This window comes from Atractosteus spatula, chromosome 4 (assembly GCF_055471065.1).
Source record: "Atractosteus spatula isolate fAtrSpa1 chromosome 4, fAtrSpa1.hap1, whole genome shotgun sequence".
NCBI classification, from domain to species: Eukaryota; Metazoa; Chordata; class Actinopteri; order Semionotiformes; family Lepisosteidae; genus Atractosteus; species Atractosteus spatula.
Genome location: NC_142709.1, coordinates 73,604,818 through 73,627,353, shown reverse-complemented (window position 1 = coordinate 73,627,353; position 22,536 = coordinate 73,604,818). Strand labels below are relative to the sequence as shown.

Genomic DNA, 22,536 nt, shown 5'->3' with positions numbered 1-22,536 from the left:
GATTTCTGCTTGTTCCTTGGAATTTGGGTCAGATTTTCCACGACATTTAATTCCAGATAAATCTGTGACCAAGCAGACTGAAGCACAGCTTCCACTAGGTGATGGCTTGAGCTGAGAGCTTCCCACTCAGGGTTTCCTGTTTCAGGTCCTGGTGTTTCTTAACCCCTCTAGTGTTGCTCAGTGCTTTCTGGTACCTGGCAACTCTGTTCTCTTGTCTGTGGAAACAGGGCCCCTGCTCAGAGTGACACAAGTTTTGGATGGGTTTAGAAGTTGAGGGGAGGCGGTAAAGGGGCAGGGAGAGGTAGGACAGCTCCACAAAGAATCTTTGATAATTTCTCAGCACGTCCGGAGGGACACAGTGTAACCCTGGAGCATGGTCAGGGGTGAGAGCACAGAGGTGTGGGAGACACCGAACTGAAGTCTTCCAGAGACGGAGAAGCCTGGAGGAGAGGAGCTCCTGAAGAGGGCCGCTGTGCTGAGCCTCGCTTCCCTCTGCCTGAAGCCCGACCGGGTGCCGAGATTTACTGCGCTCAGCTGTTCCATGTGTTCAGGCGCTCAGGGGGTCCAGGTGAAGCTGGCTCCTCTAATGAAACAGCCTGAGCAAAATAAAGAAAGAGCAGCGCATGGTTTCAATTGAATTGTTTATTGCTTTTTGCTGGTACGTGAGCACCAGGCTCTCTGAGTCGTATGTGAGCCGTTGGCTCTCTGGAGGCTGTGAAGCAGGACAGCGCAGGCCCTCTGTGCTCCTCCAGACCCAGGTCATCCCTCAGACAGGAGCACTGTACCTTCCCTGTGAGAAGAAGACACAGAAGAGATGCTATTATGATGTGAACAGAGACTCTAGACTCTGGACATCCTGTGATGATATAATATAGAAAATTGTAATATAAATGTCAAAACAATGAAAATGGGGTAGACAACCTATATGTGGTACAATAATAAAGGTTTTGAAAAACTCTCAGCAGTGCCTGTAAAAGAGAAGAAAGGCGACTGTAGTAGAGATTTCTGTAGGGATTATGGGTGCAGCACTGCTGAAGGTTAGAGTCCTTATTCTGCGGTTGTGTGCTGTGTGCTGTATACACTACAAGGGCAGACTGGCTGGCAGCTGTCCAGACTAATTCTAATAATCCCCGTTTCGAATGAACACTGCAGGACGCTTGGAAAACACTGGCAAATGGGAGGTGTTTTGTTTGGGAGGTGGCTGCTGGGAAATGTGTCAGCTGATGCTGAGCTGATAGTACTTGTTAGTACATAAGATGCCAACTTCAAACATTGGGAATGCCTTCTGCACCTGCTCTGAAACACACAAGGCAGTGACAGTTTGATACAGAAATGTTTGCTGCCCACATCTGCTATTATTTGCCTTTTCAGTTTGCTGGATAAGTGTAGTTGTGTCTCCTGTGCTGCTCCACCCACAACTTTGCATAGCTTCTAAAAGCCCTGATCTGTCCTGAGGCATCGCTCCGCTGGGCTGTTAGAGACCATGTGAACTCCCTGATGCTGATTGCTTTCGGTATCTAGAGGCTGCTGAGGTCTCAACTATCTCTACTGCAACACAAGCGCTGAGCAGCCTTCAGAGTTCCTCTCTAGGAGTAGATACAGTTCTGTGGCATGCCTCTCTCTGAGTGATTATGTGAAGTCACTGAATAAATCAGTGCCACCCTGGCGCAGAGCTTGAGACATCGACTGTTACTGAGCCGTGAGAAGTTAGCCTACAGTGTCATTCCGGCTTGTGTGTAATGCGCTAGTGGCGATTGTGATGATGGGAAATCCACTAAAGTACCGGTGTTGCTGTAAGTCCATGCTGTAGGGTCTGTGTCAGTGGTTGCACTAGATAGAGGGATAGGAAATGTGGTTGTTCTTTTGCAGTGAAGAGTGGGGCAGAAAATTTAAAGAAGGAGATTAGATTGAAACTCTCCGGCTTGTGTAAAGAAGTGGAAAAGGAAACTTGAGGACATGGTTGCTCACTATTTAAACTCCAGCTGTTGATGTCATAAAAAACTGGATTTGAATCCAAGGAGAGTCTGGATCACCTCATGGGCTGTGCTTTTCAGCAGTATCAGTATCGTGCGCTGTGCATACAGTACAAGAGACTAATAATTATCGCGTCTCCCTGCGACTGCCGCAGGCTGGGCGCTTTTCTTTCTGTCTGCCCCGGCGTTTCTGAAGCGAAACCTCAGAAATAGATTTTGAACCTTGTTCTTGCCAACCTCAGCAGCTTTTGCAAAAATAATTTAGCTGAAAAGAAACGGAGAGGAACTCTGCTGTTGCACAGCCCTTGCATGGAGGAGAACATGCTGTATTAACTCTTTATGAGACTGGCTGGCAGAAGCACTTTATCATCAAGCTGTTTTACACACAGTACACAGTTTCCCTTTACTGAAAAACACACTGACAGTTAGGAGGTGAACGAAAAGACCTGGTCTCAGACATTCCCAGCTGGAGGAAACTGGACAGTCAAACAATACCTTGTTATAGAATAAACAAACCCCCTCACCATCGCAGGGGGCCCCAGGCTTGGGGAAAACTTCACGCCGATTCACCCAGGGAGTCCCGGCTCTGCGGCAGGAGACTGTTGCACATGATTTTAATTTGAAGGAATGTTCAAAGGAGAAAGCACACAGACCGAGGCTCACATGTCAGCCCATGAGATCCAGCAGGCAGATTTCTTTCTGGGACAGAAGGCAAACAGTGAGGAAACAGGGAACTTGTAAAACAAATGCTATTAATGGATTCCTTCTCCTCTCTCTCCTGTGATAGGTCTGCTCTGTCTTATTTACACTGAGCCGTGAAAGATTGTGTCAGAGAGCAGGGTCCTACAGTTGGAGGAGCTGTTAGGCTGGAAAAAATTACAGAAGACGTTTCTTCCCACAAAAATGTACTTCTCGTCAAGCCTCATTCACAGCTGGTGTGTTTAGAAAGCCGAGGAGTAAAAAAAATGGTAGCGGACTCAAAACTGGCCAGACACTCTTTGTTACTGTTTTTTGGGAATGTTTAATTCATTTTTTTTGTGGCATCCTGCCCTTCTTCACTGTCACAATGATGAAGAGAAATAGATCACTCATAGGTGAGTGTTTCGTTGGTTATGAGACTATGTTCATAGTTTATGGACAAAGGCTGCCAGGTTTTTGACTCTTTTTAACTCTGGCTTTCATGTTGTGTTCGGACTCAGCACAGAGAAATAAATACTATAGTGTAGTAAAAGACCGACAGTGCTGACAGAAAGATTCTTCTGGGTGTGATGTAAATCAGTGGAACTTAGTAAAGATGTGTGAGAGCCTTTGATCAAGCCTACGACCTTCCGAGACAGCTGATAATAAATGTGATATTTGACTGTCCTGGTCAGTCACTAGTCCTGGGGTTAAAGAGCTGAGGTGAGGTGACTGTCTGTTTGCTTGCGTGTTTCTGCGGCCTGGTTTCACCTGGTATGTTCAGAATTACACAATATAATATGTAGGATGCAATGACACTTATGTGGTTCTACACTGCATTATTATATGAATGCACAATATTCTTTCTTTCTAATAAAACCACATCAGCTTTCAAGAATAATCAGTGATTATTAGCTTGTTGCTGTGTCTAAGATGTGCTGGCCTGTGGAAATGCGTTGTGGTTGCCAGCCTTGCGATTTAACCACGAGACAGAAACTTTGTTGTCCAAGTACATTGCCCTTTGGTTCTGATAATCCTTCTTAATGCACAAGGACCTTTTAATTGAACATCTGGAAAGATAATCCCTCAGAGCTGGCTACCCTCAGTAGACCTGGTGTGTATTAATTAGGTGATGCTGGAATGCAAACACTTGGAGCTTCACCTCATCCTGGTGGAATAGAGGTGGAGTGGAAGTGAAGTGTGGTAGAGGTGGAGTGGAGTAGAGGTGGAGTAGAGTAGAGATAATGTGGATGTGATGTGGAGTAGAGGTGGAGTTGAGTAGAGTTGATGTGGAGTAGAGGTGGAGTTGAGTGAAGATGAAGTGGAGTAGAGATGGAGTGGAGTAGAGATGATGTGGAGTAGAGGTGGAGTTGAGTGAAGATAAAGTGGATGTGAAGTGGAGTAGAGATGATGTGGATGTGTAGTGGAGGAGTTGTGAAGTGGAGAAGAGGTAGAGGTGGAGTGGAGTAGAGGTGGAGTAGAGATGATGTGGATGTGTAGTGGAGGAGTTGTGAAGTGGAGTAGAGGTGGAGGTGGAGTGGAGTAAAGGTGGAGTAGAGGTGGTGTGTTGTGAAAGGATGCTGTAACTTGGGCTATAATGTACTGTTCAAGCCCGACTCAAACAGACTCTTAGGAACTTACGAGATTCCCACTGTTTCATCTGGAGGATGCTGAAAGTTTTAAACATGGGTTCTCTGTATTTCTATGTGTGATATGTTTCGAGAAAGTGCCACACAGGCTGTACAGCATTCCCACTGGTAAAGATACAGACTTGTGACATAGGGCCTCCTGCAGAGTACCTGTCTGTCAGTGTCAAAGGCACAAACACTGAGCAGCTCTCCTCTCCTGCTCTTCAGTTCCCTTTATTCAGTGAAAAAGAGACATGGAAATACAGAATATATGAGATTTAAGTAGATATTCAAGTCTGTCATTTACTTGATATTACGTTACTTTATGATGTTTACTTTTACTTGCAAAGACTGTACCTCATTTCCCTTGGTCTGTAAACATTCAAACAGAAGGTTATTGATGGAGTTCAGACACTTACTCATGTGACCAGAGGTAAAAAGCAGCTTATTTATATCTGAAAATTGTGAGAGAATGTACTAATCAGGATTGGTCATTTTGAGTCTGACTGTGGGTCTTTAAGAAAGGCTGTGCTGTGTGTTACCATGGTGCTGATCTCACCCAGAGTGTCCTTGTAATCTGTACAGAGTCAGAGCCAAGGTCTCTGTCAGAATCTGTCAGAAAACAAAGCAATGCTCTTACTGTCATTCCCAGCACTGCGCTAGGTTATAGCTTACAGGATGGTTTTTCAAAAGCTTTTTTGTTTCTAGTATTCTGAAAATTTCTGTAAATATTTTGCAGGTGTCAGAAGCCCCATAGACAAAGGAAGGAAGAACTCCGGTGATATTTTATCACAAAGTTTGGGAATTCTATTGGATCAAAATGTTGCAAAATAGAGCAAAACATTTGAAAAGCCAGTCTTATGGGGTGTAAATCATTTTCATTGAGTTAAACCTCACGTCTTGTTTGCGCTGCTCTTCAGCTCAAATTCAACTGACAGACAGACTTTTCTTCTCCAGTACAAGACTTTTGTTGCCTGTTTGTCATGCAGGTGATATAAGCGCAGTCTCAGCTCTTACCCCAGTGGCAGACATCACTGATGTGCGTTGCAATTCTATTTTCTGCTGCTTATCATTAAAGGGAAAGTAACCCATGCTAGTAGCTCTTTATACAGAAAAAAATCATTAAGTCATTTTAGTTTTGGTTTTGTTCTGGGTTGTGGAATTTCCTACTGAAATATTTGTATCATATTTTTATCAGGTGCTCTGGCAGAATACAATGGAGAAGTCAGGCATGTAAGAAGTCAGAAGGGCTGTATGGAATGTTAACACAATATGTCTGTAAAATTAAACATGGACCACAGCTGTGCTAATTAGTTAAGTTAAGTCCTCCCCTGAAGCCAGGGCTTCACTGAGCCAAAGACAGTAACTGTAACTGTATTACTACTCTGATTGTTTTGACAATATTTTATTCCCTGGGATATGTGCAGATACCAGGAATCCTGGGAATCTGTTTGCTGCAGAAAAATCGGATGTATTAGTGACAATCAAATACTATTTCTCTGATTTATTCCCTATGAATATCTCTTAGGAAAATGTACAACATTTTAGTGAAATTCAGTACCTCTTATTTTATAAGTAACATGGATTAATGGTACAGAGGCTCTTATTTAGGTGGCTAATCTGGACTTGACTATCGACAAAAAAGGATGATGATTTCAAAAATGCCCCGTCCCGCTTTTTTGGTGTCAGTAGTTCTTACAGCTGCATCTGGAAGGAGCTCAGAAAATCTTTTTCAACAACATGGCTGCACAGTTTGTTTCAGACCCTGTGACCTGTTACGAAGCATCTTTCAGGACCCTATGCAGACGACACAATCCGGAAGGGAGTGAACACACACAGGGGGGGGGGACGAGGAACTGTGCTGGTAGAGGAACCGGGGGGGGCGTAACAAAGGTGCTCTGGGGGGCGTGGTCCAGGCGAACAGTCAAAGGGATCTAAAGGGAAGTCCAGTGCAGGCAAAGGTCCAGAGGCGGGCGATCAATCCAAGACGAACAAGACAAAGTTAAACACCGGAGCGGGATCCGGCGAAGGGTCGGGGAGAAAAAGGGGGACGGGACCAGGCGCTCCAGGTCCCAGACTCGGCTGGTTCAGGAAACCAATGCAGAGCCCGGAACAGAGTGAGCATCTGGCTTTTGTAGGGAGGCAGGAATTGGGAGCAGGGGCACAAAACCAACTAAAAAGAGAACGAGCCGGAGCGCCCTTAAGGGGGAGAGACTACAATCGTGACACGACCCTTTTGTATCTCTTGGTTCAGTTCGGAGTTTGTTCCCTCTAGATTTCCTCTTCTGTCTTCAAGTCTTCATTTCAACATAACACCTGAGCACCACTCGTCCAGTTCACTTTCACTTACTGCAAGTGTTTCTATCAGGTTGCCTCATGGTCTCCTCTGCTCCGCACTCAGGAGTCGTGGTTCCCTTAACCTGCCTGAGACACTGCTTAGGAGCCAGGAAATAACTCTCCCTCTTTGAACGGCTTCCTTTGTAGCCAGAAGAACTCACAGTCACAGATTCAGCACTTGGTGGTGTTTTCCTTGCGACAGAGGCAAGAGGCATCTACATACTGTAACCAAGATTCACCATCACATGAAAAGTCTGGACTTTCTAATATTAAAGCTCTGTTATTCTAATAAACGCATACCTTTAGACAAACAGAGCATAGTGAAGAATGCCCTGATAACTATTCTGCAAACCACTGTGTATTTCCTCAGCTCCATATTTAGTAGCTCTTTTTCTTAGTAGTATTTTCTGTAAGCACCCATTGTCTCTTATATTTTTCTTGGTCATATTATAAATATTTATTTTAGAACAAAATGCGGTGTAAGACTCGGCCTCACATCTGTAACTATTTTTGATAATGTTAGCTGTTTATATTTGGCAGTAGCTTTGTGTAATTAGTAGGGAGTCTAAGAAATGGTTAGAGCTACCAAACACGATGCGGATCTGCTGCCTCTGTTTCAAACCTTGTGCAGGCAATTCTTAATTCTATATTCTATATTTAGCTTCATTGTGAATCTTCACTTGAGAAGAACAAGCTCTTAATAAAGTGTGATAATGCAGTGCTTTATGCTGTTTCACAGAAGGGGTTTTGTTTGCTTTTAAAGTTCGGTACTTGGCTTCAGTGAGCTTTGGGGTGAACTAAACCATTAGGGCAAAGGATTATGGGAACGACAGGGAGCCCCCCTGGCATAAAAACAGAGTCTTCAATATGGAAGAACAGAGCTGTGAAAAGATGTTTTGTGTGGCCAAATGAAATTTTAAAGGGATGGCCCCCATCGCTACAGTCTGAGCTACGGAACAGGCATGATGACTGAACCCTTTGTCCTGAGCAGCCAGAAAAGTGACCAGGAACTCCACAGAAGCAGAGTTACGTGCAAAAGAAGGGACTTGTAGTGAAGATTTTGTTTTTTCCGTGCATCATAATCTTCTCTGTTGTGGAGATTGTCTTATGACTAAGCCAGTGTATTAATACCTGAAGATGTCCTTGGTCAGTAATGTGCTGCTCTGATCCCGAAAGCTACTCTTGACTCTCTGGCTCTGCGCTCTGTCTCTCCTCTCTCCCAGACGAGATCATGCAGCAGGAGATCCGGCCTCTCCTTGCCGTGGACATCATCGAGCAGCTCCACCGCCAGTTCGCCATCCTCTCAGGTAGGGCTCGGCTCCAGCTGACGGTCTGCACCCCCCTGTCACACGCTGGCAGGCTCTGTGCTGCCACATTTCACCACCAGCTCCTCCCCTTGGACAACTGGAACACAACGGCTAATTCACCAATGACACATACCTACACGATTTCTGAAGTGTTTATAGCTAAGGGAGCTGTTTACATAAGAACATATTTCATAATTAACCTTTAATGTCCAGTCGCTTGGTAAATACCAGCCATGACTGCTGTTTCCCTACAGAGCACGTCCTTGCTCTTGAACCTGTAGTCCTCACTTGCCTCCTTGTGCACACTTGTTCGTCTGTGCCCTAATACTCCACGGGCAAATTGCACAGATAAATTACACGCAGAATGTGTTTCTCCCCTGACTGTGTCACTGGGGGTCTGTTCTTGTGGTGGGTTATATTCTTATTCAACACATTAACTCTAGACTCTCTTAATTATGAAAGTTACTGTCTTGCATTTGACAGATTAACTCTTTCCATATGAATGGCTTAGATTTGCATCAGTTCCGACTGACTGGCTAGGAACTTTAACGTGTGGAAAAATACACATTTGCTTCTATCCTGCACACAACACCTTTTCTTCTTACCTCCTAGAATACGTCATTGTGAAAGTGACACAGACCTCCAGGTGAAATGCAGGTCTGGGGCGCTCTGTGAAAATGTTTGCTTCATTTTGTTACCTCTTGTGTTTGATTTTCTTTTTGATCGCTCAAAGCAGGAAATGCCTGCAAGACCTGAAATCATTACTTTATCTTAGCAGGGAGAATACATTGGTTATTTCATGGTAATCATATTTTATTGAAGCTTTGCAGTTTTTATGCGCTTAGCACCGCAGGTCTAGGAGAATTGTTACCTAACTAGGCAATGAGACACAGAAGTGTGTAGAAATAAAAAAAAGCTGAAAACATTGCTGTGAATCCGTGAAATAGGTTTGCAAATTGAAGGCCGACAGCTTTTCGTGGCTCAAGGAGAACAGCCTGGTCTCCCGGGCGCAGATAACAATTCGCTGCAGGTTAGGCCTTCCTCACGCAATAGTCTGATCCCTGGTCAGTAGCTATATAGCCGCGAAGAGCCCAATTAACAGCTCCTCAACGAGCTGTTTCAGTGGATTTGTATTTCATAGCTGTTCCGTAGTGTGCTGCCTTTGTTTAAAATATTGAGTGGTTATCGCACAACGTGTACAGGGCCAAAGAGCCAATACACATGTTGTATTGACTGTAATGATATTCCTTATTCCTTATTCCTTAGATAACAAATTACCTGTGACGGAGGAGGAGCTCAGGGAGCTGCCTTAGATCAGTTCAGTTGAGCTGGGATTGCACTGCACGGGCTCCTCATAGTCTGCATCCTACCATAAACACACAATACCAGACAGACAGCTACAGAAACGGACAGGAAATCTGTTTCCTGAGGTTCAGGAAATGTTTAAAGGTGGAATATATAGCAAGGGAGAATGTAATGGAAGAAACAGAACAAAATAAGAAATTATAAAGATGTTTGGTCCTCTTTATGTTAGTGAAGGAGAAGAAGAAAAGATTTGGCTTTAGAACTATTAAGCTTCCAGATTTAGCTCATGAAATGGTTGCTGTTAAAACATACTTTCTTTGTGTTTTGTGTCTGGCTAAAGCTACTGTTGTATATATACAGCAGTTGAAGGACCCTGTTAGATTAGATGGTGGAAAACTCTGTTTTGTAAAGAGAAACAGAAAAAAGTAATTAAATGCAGTACTCTGTACTTCCACACTCATTACAGTATTATAGTTGTTAACTGAATTTGACATTATGAATTGTGGCATTATTTATGGTACATAAACTTTAATATATTTTTTTAATTTAATAATGTATTTTATACATATTCTCTCCGTGAGAAATGTACTTCTGTGAGGAGGAGGTTATGAGGGACACTGAAGGACAACAGAGACACAGACCTCTTTCCTCTGCACTCCAGCATGATAGCACAGATCAAGCATGGCGGCTTCTTAGGTTAAAACCTGTTTAATCTTCTGGAGTCTTATGTCTGCAGTATTCACTCTGCTGTACCCTGGATAAGAGACTCAAGCTGTCTGATACTTGAGGTGTTTGGTGTAACCAGCCGCAGAATTTTCAAGACCTCGAGAGTCAGATGTTTCCGTGGAAACTGAATCAAGGGAACGATGCACAGCAACCAGAGAAAGGCCTTCCTGTGCCAGAGCAGCTGTGCGGAGCAGAGAACGAATGTCATTCTTTTCCACCCATGTAAACCCTCCAGACTTCAGTGTGTGAAAAAACTGCAAAGCTGGCACTTGCTGTATGTGGAAGACTCCAAGCTGTGTAACTGTACTGCGGGACAATTTTACAGAAAGGGTGTGGTAGACTCATTGATTTTTAGAGAGCTCTGCTATAGCCCAGAATACTTTATGCTTTTTAATACTGTATATGGAACTAACTTTGTATTTAGCTTGGTGCCTTAGGTTAGGGTGTACTGATTTGAAAAACTTTTGGTCAGATCTTAATCCTTTTGTCAAAGTGACTTGACAAGCATTTGAAGGAAGTATTAGTCCTAGGATAGTTACTGGTCTAATGTCAGTGAAGCGAATGTCTGACATTACACATAATCCTGTTTATAAATACCCTAAAGGACAGGGAAGAGCTTACACAAATGGACTTTTGACAGACACTGCCTTTTTACATCGTTGCATTACTCAAAATCTGAAAGCTGACTAGAAAGTGTGTATTTGAATAGCTTTCTGTGAGTCTCACATGGATTTTGCAGGTCCCACAGAACTGTGAATCAGTGTGTCAGATACTGTACATGAGGTTTGGCAGCTTAGCTTGGCTGTTTGGTTGGACTGTAGCAGGAAATGGAATATAGGAAGAAAAGAAGACAGTTTACAAATGACAGGAGGGTATTCAGCCTGTCTAGCTCATTCAGTTGCTAGCAGATACAGTAATTAGTCTTAGAATCTTGTCCAGACAAGTAGCCGAAGTTCCAGTGTCAACTGCATGGCTGGGCAGCTTGTTCCAGGCCCCCACAGCTCTCTGTGTAAAGTAGAGCTTCCTGTTCAGAGTCTTAAATGCACTTCCCCATGGATTTCACTGATGTCCTCTGGCGTGTGTTTCTCTGCTGACTCTGAAGACGTCGTTGACACCTTTGGAAATGTTGAATACTTGAATCATGTCCCGCGGGCGGCACAGTGGGGCAGGGGACAGCATTGCTACAGTACCTCACAGTTCTGGGGCCTCAGATTCAATTACAGAGCTGGGGTGCTGTCTGTGTGGAGTTTGTATGGCCTCCTCATGATCACGTCGGTTTCCTCCCACAGTCTAAAGGCACGCTGGTAGGTTAACTGTCCTCTGGGAGAATTGGCCCTGATGTGAGTGTGTGTGTGCCCTGCGCTGGACTGGACTTCTGTCCTGGATGTGCCAGGGAAATGCTGGGATAGACTCCGGCTCCCCTGCAGCCCTTAACTGGATAAAGCAGCTAGAAAACGATGAAAGGATGAATCAGGTCCTCTCCTTTATCTTCTCTGTTTGAGGTTAAAAGCTTATTCCTACCTTTCATTTAGTGTGAGACATTTCCTTAAGTGCAGGAATTTGTCTGATTGCAGAGCAGGAATATCTTTGTGTAACATGATGGCTACAATCTGTACAAAACATACTTTGAGTTGAATTCAGCTGTATCTCCTAAAATTTCAGTTTGCCTCTTATTCTGCTGGGCTGCCTGGAGCCAGATTCATGCCAGGACATGACAGGCTGCAATGTTTAAAACTACAGTACTAAATTTCCTTTTGTCCTCAAAAACGTAAAGAAATGATTGAGTACGAGAGAATGATTCCTGATAGAGTAAAGGAAAGTGGTGGATGTCAGAAAAAAGAAGAATATGAACTGGTAGGGAATTGCATGACAGAGATCCCTGATCCTTCTAAGAAACGTTATGCTTAAAAAAATTCTGAGTGTGAGGAGAGGTTGGGCAATATTTTACTGCGGACAAAGACCCCTTATCAGGAATGTGCAGAATGTGTGTCTTTTTACAAGCAAGGGCCATGGCTTTAAAGTAGGAGACTGGATTGACTGTAAAGGCATGAGGGAAGACAATAAATTTGCAGGTCTAGGACAGCCCTGGGAGACTCTGAGAACATGAACGTAAACAGACCCTGCTTCTCTCTGCTAGTCGCTGGCCCCAAGTAGAGATGTTGGAGAAAATGATTGTTATTCCCATGAAAATAAAATGACAACGTTTTTTAGGTAGGGGTTTTTATTCATTATTATTTTGCTTCTGTGGGCTGCAGGTAGATGCGGTACAGATGTACGGTGCACAGTGTTGCCCAGGCTGTTCTCTGAGGGAGTTAATGACTCTCCTCGTGCTCCTCTTTCACATGAGATGAAAAACCCAGGTCATCTTTTTGGTGATGCAAAACTGATGAACGATTGAGCCCTAGTCTCTGTTGTTCACTTTACATCAGTGGTCAGGAAGAATTAGTTATGGAGCTGTAATTAAGTATTAAGGAAAGCCTACAAATGGCACCCTGGATCATGGAGAATACAACTGATACTGCAACATTTTAAAGCACAGAAAATTAAACGTGTGTAAATCTGAATAGATGTTGTTACAGTTACTGTGCATAATTGTATACACATTAAAATAAGTAACGAACAGAAAAACAAACAAAAGATTTAAATTAAGAGTATTGCGACTGTTAGCACATTTTAGCAACGTTTTAAGAACAATCATATTTTTCAAGAAGTTGGGAAGCTGAGAAAAAATCTAGAAATCAGAATTGCAAGAAAGAAGAGAAAACAAGCTGTATTTCTTGAACGAGTTGCGATGGGATTTACAACGAACATTTCAGCAGACGTATTGACGTACGATGTAAAACATGCAGTGTTTAAAGAATGCAGCGGGTTTGAGGTTTGTGTCAGTATTTAGTCCAATAGCTCCACCTAGTGGTACGTGTTTGAATAGGTGGATCTCTGCGACCTTTTTCTTCTGCCTTCCAGAGCAATTCAGTCTTTTCAAAAGAACCAAAGGAAAGTTACGAAATAGAGAAGGACTTTCAGTCCAACAAATGAATTGGGTTGCTGGAAGTTTATTGATCTGGGGATCTCATCCTCCCATTTCCTGAACGAAGCCAGGATATTGGCTCTGACATCATGGCTGGGAAGCCTGTTCATCCACAACCCCCACAGCCCCTTATGTAGAAGGCAACTCATGGCCCCATTTTCCACTTGTATTCTCTGTTTTGTGTTTCACTTCTGATTCTGGACATTTGGCTGATGTTGTCAGTGCCTTTGAGGATTTTGAATACTCAAATCAGGTCTCTGTTCCAGGTTGGAAAGATTTAGGTACTTAAGAATGATAGTGACTGACTACTGCTTCTGTATGCTGAAATGCAGTACTGTGGTCTTGTGGTCTTGACTGGTGAATACCAGGGTACACGTTTTCAATCAGAGTTGACCCATGTAAATCCCTAGTCTTAACCCAAATGCTTGAATCTAGCCATTAAAACCCTACCTTTAAAGCTTTAACCTTAACCCTAAATCCCTGAACATGGAAAGTAGACTTGTCCTTAAAACCTACCTGTATTCCTAATACTATCTTTAACCTTCCCAATCCCCCAAGCACTCTGTGAGCGTGTGGAACAAAGTGAAAAGCTGATTTCCTGTATCCTCTGAGTAGCAGCGTGTTGAGCTTCTTGGATCAAAGACCAGCCAGGAGCAGAACAATGCAGGAGTGCTCTTTCTCTGGGCTGTGCAGGTCCGGGTGTAGCTCAGTCTTGCCTTAGGCTATTCAGTGACTTTTACCTTAATTTGTTTCATAAGAATATAATTGTGATTCTTTGCCATAAAAACCCCTAACTGGTCTTTTCTCGATGCTACGCAGGAGGCAGAGGAAAGGATGGAGCCCCAGTCATCACGTTCCCCGAGTACTCCGGGTTCGGCGACCTCCCTGATGAAGACTTTCTGAATGTTGTCACATATCTGACTAGCATACCTAGGTAAGATGGGATTGAGTTCTGTAATTTTTGCATTTTTGCCCTTTATGAACTTTTAGACTCTTCAGCCATGTGATTTGGAAGGGCCGGTTGTGTGTTTTTCACACCCCTGCTCACAGCTTCAGGCCACACGGTGAGGGAGAGCCTGCCCAGCCCCAGAGCTGGCACAGCTGAGAGAGTCCAGGCTGACTGGTGACATGACCCAGGCTCAAACCCCTGACCACAGCTCTGCCTGCACTCCAACCAAGGCTCTCACTGTCTGAGTCACCCCACCTGTGCCAGGAAAAGCTGCCTGTGCCAGGAAAGGTTCTCTTCTGAATAGAAAGGAAAACTAGAAAAACTCGCAGAACTTGTCCCTCTTTCATGAAGAGAAACCTGTTGTGTTTTCTGTGTGTTCCTTCCTGGTGACACCATTATTCTGTAATACAAATCTCCCAATATGTAATCTAATCTCTTCTTCCAGTTAAGCAAAACACGAAGTTCCACGAAGAGTGAATATCCTATTTTGTTCTCACAGTCCACCTAAACAATGTCCGTTTCAACTGTTTAATCCCGAAGCTGAACTTCACAACAGCTGTTTCAGGGCAGAGAGGGAACTGTTCTCATTTTGAGTCATCTTGTGATGGGCTTCCCTCACTCCTCTCCCATGCTGCCTGACTTAAAGTTTGCATGAGGCTCTGGCACAACATGCTGAATAATTAAACTGCCGAGCTCTGCGCACTGTCAACATCCGAGGCCTCCCGTGTCAGTCTGGGATGTGCCCTGCAGAGCCACCTGACACCTGCTCCTAGACGGGCCCTGCTCACAGAACTGAGGAGAAAAGGCACCTGTAAACCACGTGAGAGAACCAGCTCTAAACCAGCTTGTGAGAAGCTCCAGAGCCTGCACTGGCATTAAATGTTTCACTGCAGGTTTTTGGAGAGACCATTTAAAATGAGCATAATTATCTTAGCCTAGTGCACAGGGGCGTTTGAAAGTGTCAAATCATAACTGTTGGCTTAAGATAAAGTTTCTAAAAACAACTTGAGATAATAATTGTGAATAATAATAATAGGTTATAGTATAATTTCAATACTAGAATACACTAAGTCTATATGTAGACACAATTGTTTAATATATAGATAGTAAACATCAAGCAGGGAGCTGCGTCAGCATGCACAGGCAGCAGATGAACAGGTGAAGGTTTATTCCAGCTGAAAGGAAAAGAAAGGAGACGCCCAAAGAAGCTCCACAGCCAAAATGTTGTATCGCTTTTCTTTTCCTTTCAGCAGGAAATAAACATTTATCTTTTCATTTTCATACACAGTCTCTCTCTCATCCTAGCGTTAATCCCGCATCAGCAGGGTCCGCTTGTCGGCACGCCCGTCTCCATTTGGTGGTTTGAACCAAATCTTTGAGCTGACGTTGCCATTAACTGCGACCGAGAAATACTCCAACCGGCGTGTCGCTCCGCCTGCAATCGGAGGGGGGGGGGGGAGATCAAAGTAATGTAGCCAGTTCATAGAGGGGATTATTAGGAGGCATGGGGAATTTGGCCAGGATGCCGGGGTTACACCCCTACTCTTTTCGAGGAACACCCTGGGATTTTTAATGACCACAGAGAGTCATGACCTCGGTTTTACGTCTCATACGAAAGATGGTGCTTGTTTACAGTATAGTGTCCCCGTCACTATACTGGGGCATTAGGACCCACATGGACCGCAGGGTGAGTGCCCCCTACTGGCCTCACTAACACCTATTCCAGCAGTGGCCTTAGTTTTTCCCAGGAGGTCTCCCATCCAGGTACTGACCAGGCTCACACCTGCTTAGCTTCTCATTTTCATACACAGTAAACCTGCTAAATAAATATTTAACTTGTGTTTTTATGACTGCTTCAGACCGGGGCTGAGCTGGGAGGGCAGCCGGGAGACAGCAGGAGACAGGGGGCGACAGCGGGAGACAGTGGGAGACAGCGGGAGACAGTGTGCCAGTCTGGTCCCAGTAAGCCAGCAGTGAGCTGATTCAGGTGGTTATGGGCTGAGCTGGAATGAAAGCCTGCAGTCACACTGGCCTCCAGCACCAGGGCTGCCCAGCCCTGTCATGAAGTCATGTTACTGGGGGCTCTCAGCAAAACTGACCCACAGGTCCTCAAGGAGATCATAAATGACCTGGTCCTGGAAATAAGGGAATTTATTAATATTAATAGACCTCTAGAGAGCATGTTTCTCCTCTCACTGGGCAGTCCTGAGCAATGGTGCAGCGCAGGGATGTGTTTCTGGCTCTTTGCTCTTCGTGATTTAGATTCTAATCTAATTAGCAAACAAGATACATTTACAAACGATCCAAAACCAGGGGGTGAGGCAAAAGCAGAAAGAACAGCAAGGTGCTCAGCGAGCAGATGGAGAGCAGCGTCTTGCTGACAGGCCGAAGAGCGCAGGAGCAGGCTCGGAGACGGCCGAGAGCAGACAGAGATTGCCGAAGCAGGTGGGAGAGGGGGGGCAGACAGAGATTGCCGAAGCAGGTGGGAGAGCAGAGTCTGACTTCTCACTGGAAGGGAAGCAGGCTAGTGATGCTGAGAGCACTACCCGAGTCAGAAGGTAGCTCCATGACAGAGCGTGAGATCAGAGGAAGAACAGGGCTTAAATATGATGGATATGATGGAATAATTGCGGCAGGTGGTTGGAACCGTCAGGCCAGGTCCTAACCTGTCCTCTCAGCCCTGGGGGGTGCTTGACTCTTCTTGCAAACGTGTTCTGAGGAGACAGACAGCTGCGAGCTGTGGCACGCCGGGGCACAATGCAAGCGAATTAAGAACAATTAAAGAGAAGAATGTCATTTGGGCAGATTCGATACCAGGCAAATGAAAAGGAACATGAATAAGCGCAGTGACACCCACCGGTAGCAGGAATGCGCACTGTACAGATACTGTACCTGTCTGAGTCAGAGCTGCAGGAATGTAGCTCCTCTGTGCTCGTTAAGGCACTGAGTGGAAACAACAACGAAAAAAGTGGACAGAATGCTTGGGAGCAGAGCAACAATGTTACATTAGAATCCAGGGAATTTACACTTAAAATTACAATTTACTAATCAGACCTCACTTAGAATACTGTGTCCACTTTTTTAAAATATTATTTTTATTCGGTTTACAGCATACCCATCAGTAACAATCAGATAGCCAGTAAGGCAGCATCCTGTCCAGTGATACAAAGAAAAAACTGATTACAAAATAATGGAATATGACATATGAGACTGTGTCCACTTTTAATAATAATAATAATAATAATAATAATAATAATAATAATAATACTATAAGAAGAATGATTTCTTACACTTGTATTGTGCTATCCTGGACACTCCACTCAAAGTGCTTTACAGGTAATGGGGACCCCTCCACCACCACCAGTGTGCAGCCCCACTGGATGATGGGACGGCATCGTTCAGTCTCCACACCACAAAGAGAATAGTATAGCCTTAGAAAGAGATCAGATATAAGCAAGAATGAATCCTTTCAACATACAGTATGCGGACGGGGTCGTGGAGCTAAATCTTTTCAGTCTAGGACAAAGAGGAGTCTTGATTCGAGTGTGCAGTATAAGTGTACAGGGTCAGCGCAGGGGACTAAGTAGCTAAACAAGGACTCGGGATCACAATTGCAAATTCAAAGGCACAGAGAATAACAAACTCTTCTTTTCTCGAAGAGTAGCAGGTGTCTGGAAAGTCTTCCCAGTCAGGTGGTTGAGGCCCAGACTCTGGGCTCATCTAAGAAACGGTTGGATGAAACTTGAGCTTCACTTCAGTACTTAACCAGTGAATAAGCAAGAAGGTCTGAGGGACCTCCTCTCGTTAGCGACCTTGCTGTTGTTATATTCCCCTACAATTTAAATGAATGGATTCATTAGAATTCGTTGTGTATCTGCCACTTGCAGAAATGACAAACATTCAATAGACCCTTTGTTTCCTCTGTCCAGCCTGGAGGCAGCCAGCATTGGCTTCATTATAATCATCGACCGGCGGAGAGACAAATGGAGCGCTGTGAAAGCATCGCTGATGAGGATCGCGGTGAGTGCTTCTGTGTCTTCATAACAGCACTTCACTTGTGTTGACCTGGGCTTCCCTGTGTGGGTTTGTCTTGTAGGCGAGATTTGGAGATTTCTTCTTGAATTTTGTGTTTCTTTATTTTAAAAGTATAAATTTCGTCATTTCGTTAGTCTACTGGAAAGGTTTGTGTGAGAATCCACACCAGCAGTCCTGCTCCCCAGACTGGTTTTGCTGGGGGCCCTTCTGACTCATCCCGGACAGGGCAGGTGGGGGGTATTGCAGTGTTGAGCAGTCCTGAGAGGAGGCAGCAGAGCTCTGCTGCAGTCACTGGCTGTAATGCCTAAAATCCTTCAGGGATTTCTGTGAAGTGCAACAGGAATTGGGCTGCATGGGGATGAAATCGTGTAGTGGGTAGTTTGTCATAACGGGCGGGTTGTGGGTTCGGGTCCCTGCAGTTGTGCCTTGAGCAAGGTACTTTACCCGGTGGCTCCAGTCCTCTCAGCTGTGGGGACCAGTATTGCTGGGGGGATCATCCCTGAGATGGACCACAGTCCCACCCGGGGGGGAATCACATCCTCTCTAGGCTGCTTAATGCCACAGAAACCAGCCTGAGCTCTGGTCCGATGAGCCAAATAAACATAAACCCAATTGCTGTTAATTGTGAGCGAACCTTGCAGGCGCTGACAGTTTTATACAGCTGCTGTTCTGCTTGTGGCCCCTAGGGGGCGTTTCCAGGGAACCTGCAGCTGGTTCTGGTTCTCCGACCCTCTCGCTTCTTACAGAGAGCCATCGCTGACATTGGAATCAGGCTCCACCGGGATGACTTTAAAATGAAGGTACCGGTAAGCATGTGCCCTTTTCCTCCAGGTCTGAGCGATATAGTCGGTCCCTGTCCTGAACACGAGTGTCTTGCCGAAGGTGAAAACAGTGTGTCCTAACATGCAGCACGTCCTGGTGGTGGGGGTGTGTGAGAGAAATACGAATTCAGCTGCTTGAATTCTCCATGTACCGGTATGCAAACCCAGATTTCTCACACTGGAACTGGCTCCAGTGCTGGCCAGGAGCCAAATAAAGGACACAGCTGTAAAGACACTTTTTCAGCACTTGTCTGGGTCCCTGTCAAACTAGGATCAAACTAGCAGCACTTTACCTTATAAATAGCACATTATTATCTTTTTAGTGCACTTTGTCCTAGTTATTCGTGCAGCGTTCATTTTGTGTTCATGGAGATAGTGAGACGCTTAAGCTTCACTCCGAATGAATGACTAAAAGCCCTTAATAAATAAAATCGTGCGGACAATTCTGAAGGCTTTCGGCTTTCAGTGAATGCAAGTAAGAAAAGAGGTCTTCTGCAGTTCAGCAGCAAAGGGATTCCCCTCCCTGCTTGCTCTGTCCTGTACCTCAGTGTTTCCACCCACAAGATCTCCATGACACGCGAGGCCACGCCAAACCGCCTGCAGCAAGAGCTCAGGAGGGGGGTGTTCGGGGTTCTGGGGGCTCACCATACAGAAGCCCCACTTGTCACGACCTCTCCCACACCAAATCATCCGCCGCCGCACTCATAAAGAGGGGTGTTACGAGGCTTTAAAGACCTGTGTGTTTGTGTTTGGAACGTTCCCGTGACGCTGAGCTGGTGTTGCCACGCGGTGGCGCCGGCACCGAGAGACGGGCATGGCCGACGCGGTCCCGCCACGGGCCGGGCCTGCCGGTGCCTCCAGGAGGCGTGTGCAGCCATGGGTCCCACTTTGCTTTTCCAGATCGTCATGTTGAACTCGGTTTCCGAACTGCACGGCTATGTGGATAAAGCCCAACTGACAGCCGAGCTGGGGGGCAGCCTGGAGTACTGCCACAGCCAGTGGATCCACCACCGGACGGTGAGTGTGGCCCAGCCGCGCGGCTGGGGGGGGGAGGGGGGAGAGAGGCAGGGTCCAGCCATGGCTCTGCAGTGTGTCTGCTGGGCGCTGGCCTGTCCAGGCTTCCCACCCTCCTCTCCTGACTTCCACAAACAACAGCTCTCTCCAGCGTCTATCTGTCATGTGACCACGTCAGTGTTTCTGATATCCTACAGCAGCTTTATTATTAGGTGTGATGTTGTCAGACGGGACCCTGTAGTTATACCTCGCATATATTTTTTTTCCACCCCTTTGAATTTTGTGCTGAAATTAACAAATCTGAAGATTACTTATCTTATTAGAATGGTAACAGCAGCAGTTGATTGCTTTTACCTGCCTGGCCGCCTTGTGTTGGGTGCTAGAGGCAGGGCAGAGTCAGATCATCCCGAGACACACGGCAGCAGTCTTATGTCCTAAACCCTGTGTCTGCCCTTCGATGCCCCCGGCTCTGCAGGCCATCGAGAACTTTGCTGTGACAGTGAAGAGCACGGCGCAGGTGCTGCAGAAGTTCGGCACCGATCTGGCGGAGACGGAGCTCCCGAATGAGGTGCAGAGCACCGAGGCCCTCCTGGGCTCCCACACCGAGAAACACAACAAGCTGAAGGTAAGACGAGAGGCTGGGCGGGGAAACACCCTCTCGCAGGACAGGGCTGAGTTCTGCCAAGTCCAGCGCTGGAATGAGTAACGACCTGCAGGTAACGAGGAAGCAACATTAGGAACCAGCAAAGGTTTAGCTTGTACAGTGGAAATATAACCCTTCTCCTGGGTATAACACAGAAACTCGTCGCTGTATCGAGGGTGAACGAGGGTGAGAGAATTGGAATGTCTTTGTCCATATCAAAAAACAAATAAACATTTAACAAGTCACAAAAATCAGTATGAACACCTTTAGACATCTTTACATCACTGCAGAAACTGTTGCAAAAAAAAAACCCTCTGTGTTGTTTCTGCAGAGGAGGCCATCCAGCAGGTTGTAACGTGAAAGAACAGATCAGGCTATTACAACGTCTCCTGCTGCACCTTGAACACGAGCTACTCAGTGTCAACCTCGGTGGTCTTTGTCAGCTAAACCTTATTGTACCAATGATCTTTCCCCAGGACCTTATTATGGGGGTGGATCTAATACTCTCCTGTTTGTATTTTAGATTAATTGCTCAGGTCGTCTCTCAGTTATAACGTTTCTTATGCTCTGAATTCTTTCCTTTCTTTCTTGTGCCAGGATGAGTTGAAAGTGGCAATGAAACAAGGGACCACACTGCTCTCCTGTATTAAGGAACAAGCAACCAAAAATGCAAACTACAAGCTCAACCCCGATGAGCAGGAGAATGTAGCAACGGTGGAAAGGTTTGTAATTGTAAACTTCGGATTTTAGTATATTCTTTTTTCAGTTATAAATAACTGCTACGCAATGTAGGGGGTCAGTGTAAGGTGATGGGTGGATCTGTGGACTCGTGACTGGTGGGTTGTGGGTTCGAGTCCCTGCTGCAGACACTGCTGTCGCACTTTGTACTTTGCCCCAGTGCCTCCAGCCCCCCAGCTGTGTGAGTGCGGACCAACCTCGCGGGGGGTCGGCCCCACGATGGACTGGCGTCCTCTGATGGGAACCAAGAGCATCTAGACTGATGGGCCGTTACTGTCTATATCACAATAGATCTCAAAACTACATCTGAGTTAGAAGGCACTCCAGCGTTCTCCACGTTTTTCATACCTGCCCGTGGTACCTGTCCTATACCATCCAGGGTGTGTGTTTTAAATGTACACTTTATGTATAACTTAGTAATACGTTTTGCCACACAGCGGCAGTTTTACAGGATCCACTACTGTTGAACAATGATGAATATTCTCAGTTATTCTGTATCTGATCTGACTCTATACTGTACCGTGCTGGTTCACTCTTTGTGTCAGACCTGATAAAATATCTGAAGGGTCCTTTCACTTTTCTCATGGTTTTCAACACTGGAGTGTGGTTATATAATAAGTTCCTCATACGCAGGATGACCTTATGCTGATTTCACCCTGACAGTCTCCTGTACTTCTTGCCCTTGGGAGCATCTACAGGTTGTGTGGATGGGCAGAGGGACAGAAAATCCATGCAAAGATAAAATGATGTTGTGGGACAATAATTGTCACTTCCCACATACTGTACAAAAACACACAATGGGGCAAAAGAAATGATAGGAGTTTTGTTTTTATGGAAAGCTTTATGACCAGTGTTGGTGTACAAGTGCAGTATTCCATTGCAAACTGAAAGCAGAAGAGAGAATATATGGCTTTCAATGGGCATGTTTCTGTCATAGGTTGTTGGCGCAGCTGGATGAGACAGAAAATGCTTTTGAACAATTTTGGTCTAAACACCATCTGAAACTTGAACAGTGCTTGCAGTTACGTCATTTTGAACAAGACTTTCGCGAGGTAAGCCTTTTTACAAGAAGCTTAGATACATATACAGTAGGCATCACTGGTTGAGTGGTTTTAAGAAGAAGAAGAACGGAAGGTTAATTATCTGTTTCTTTGAAAGACATGATTTTGTTGCAAAACACCCACGGTCTTCAGCAAGAGAAACTGTATAATGATTTCATTACTGTTTTAAGGAGATTGTTGGAATATTGAACTTTGTGGGTTGAAGAGCGAATGTACTTTTCTGTGGTGAATCTAGATATTAACCCCTTGAGAGTCTTGGGGATCATCCCCGATTGTCAGGTCAGTGCTCTTCA

The 22,536-nt window shown here is 45.2% G+C and overlaps 1 protein-coding gene across 2 annotated transcripts in view; it reads left to right on the top strand.

The window, feature by feature from the left end:
• Positions 1-22,536, top strand: part of mcf2l2 (MCF.2 cell line derived transforming sequence-like 2) — a 64,698-nt gene that overhangs the window by 1,907 nt on the left and 40,255 nt on the right. The window contains exons 1-9 of one of the 2 annotated variants that reach the window (XM_088913268.1): positions 2,888-3,067; positions 7,840-7,923; positions 13,802-13,916; positions 17,861-17,951; positions 18,653-18,772; positions 19,688-19,804; positions 20,277-20,426; positions 21,042-21,166; positions 22,120-22,234. In XM_088913268.1, coding sequence (XP_088769394.1) covers positions 3,040-3,067; positions 7,840-7,923; positions 13,802-13,916; positions 17,861-17,951; positions 18,653-18,772; positions 19,688-19,804; positions 20,277-20,426; positions 21,042-21,166; positions 22,120-22,234 — 945 coding nt within the window. In that variant the 5' untranslated portion in view covers positions 2,888-3,039. Of the gene's footprint in view, positions 1-2,887; positions 3,068-7,839; positions 7,924-13,801; positions 13,917-17,860; positions 17,952-18,652; positions 18,773-19,687; positions 19,805-20,276; positions 20,427-21,041; positions 21,167-22,119; positions 22,235-22,536 lie in introns of those variants that run through there. The other variant, XM_088913269.1, reaches the window with a different exon arrangement.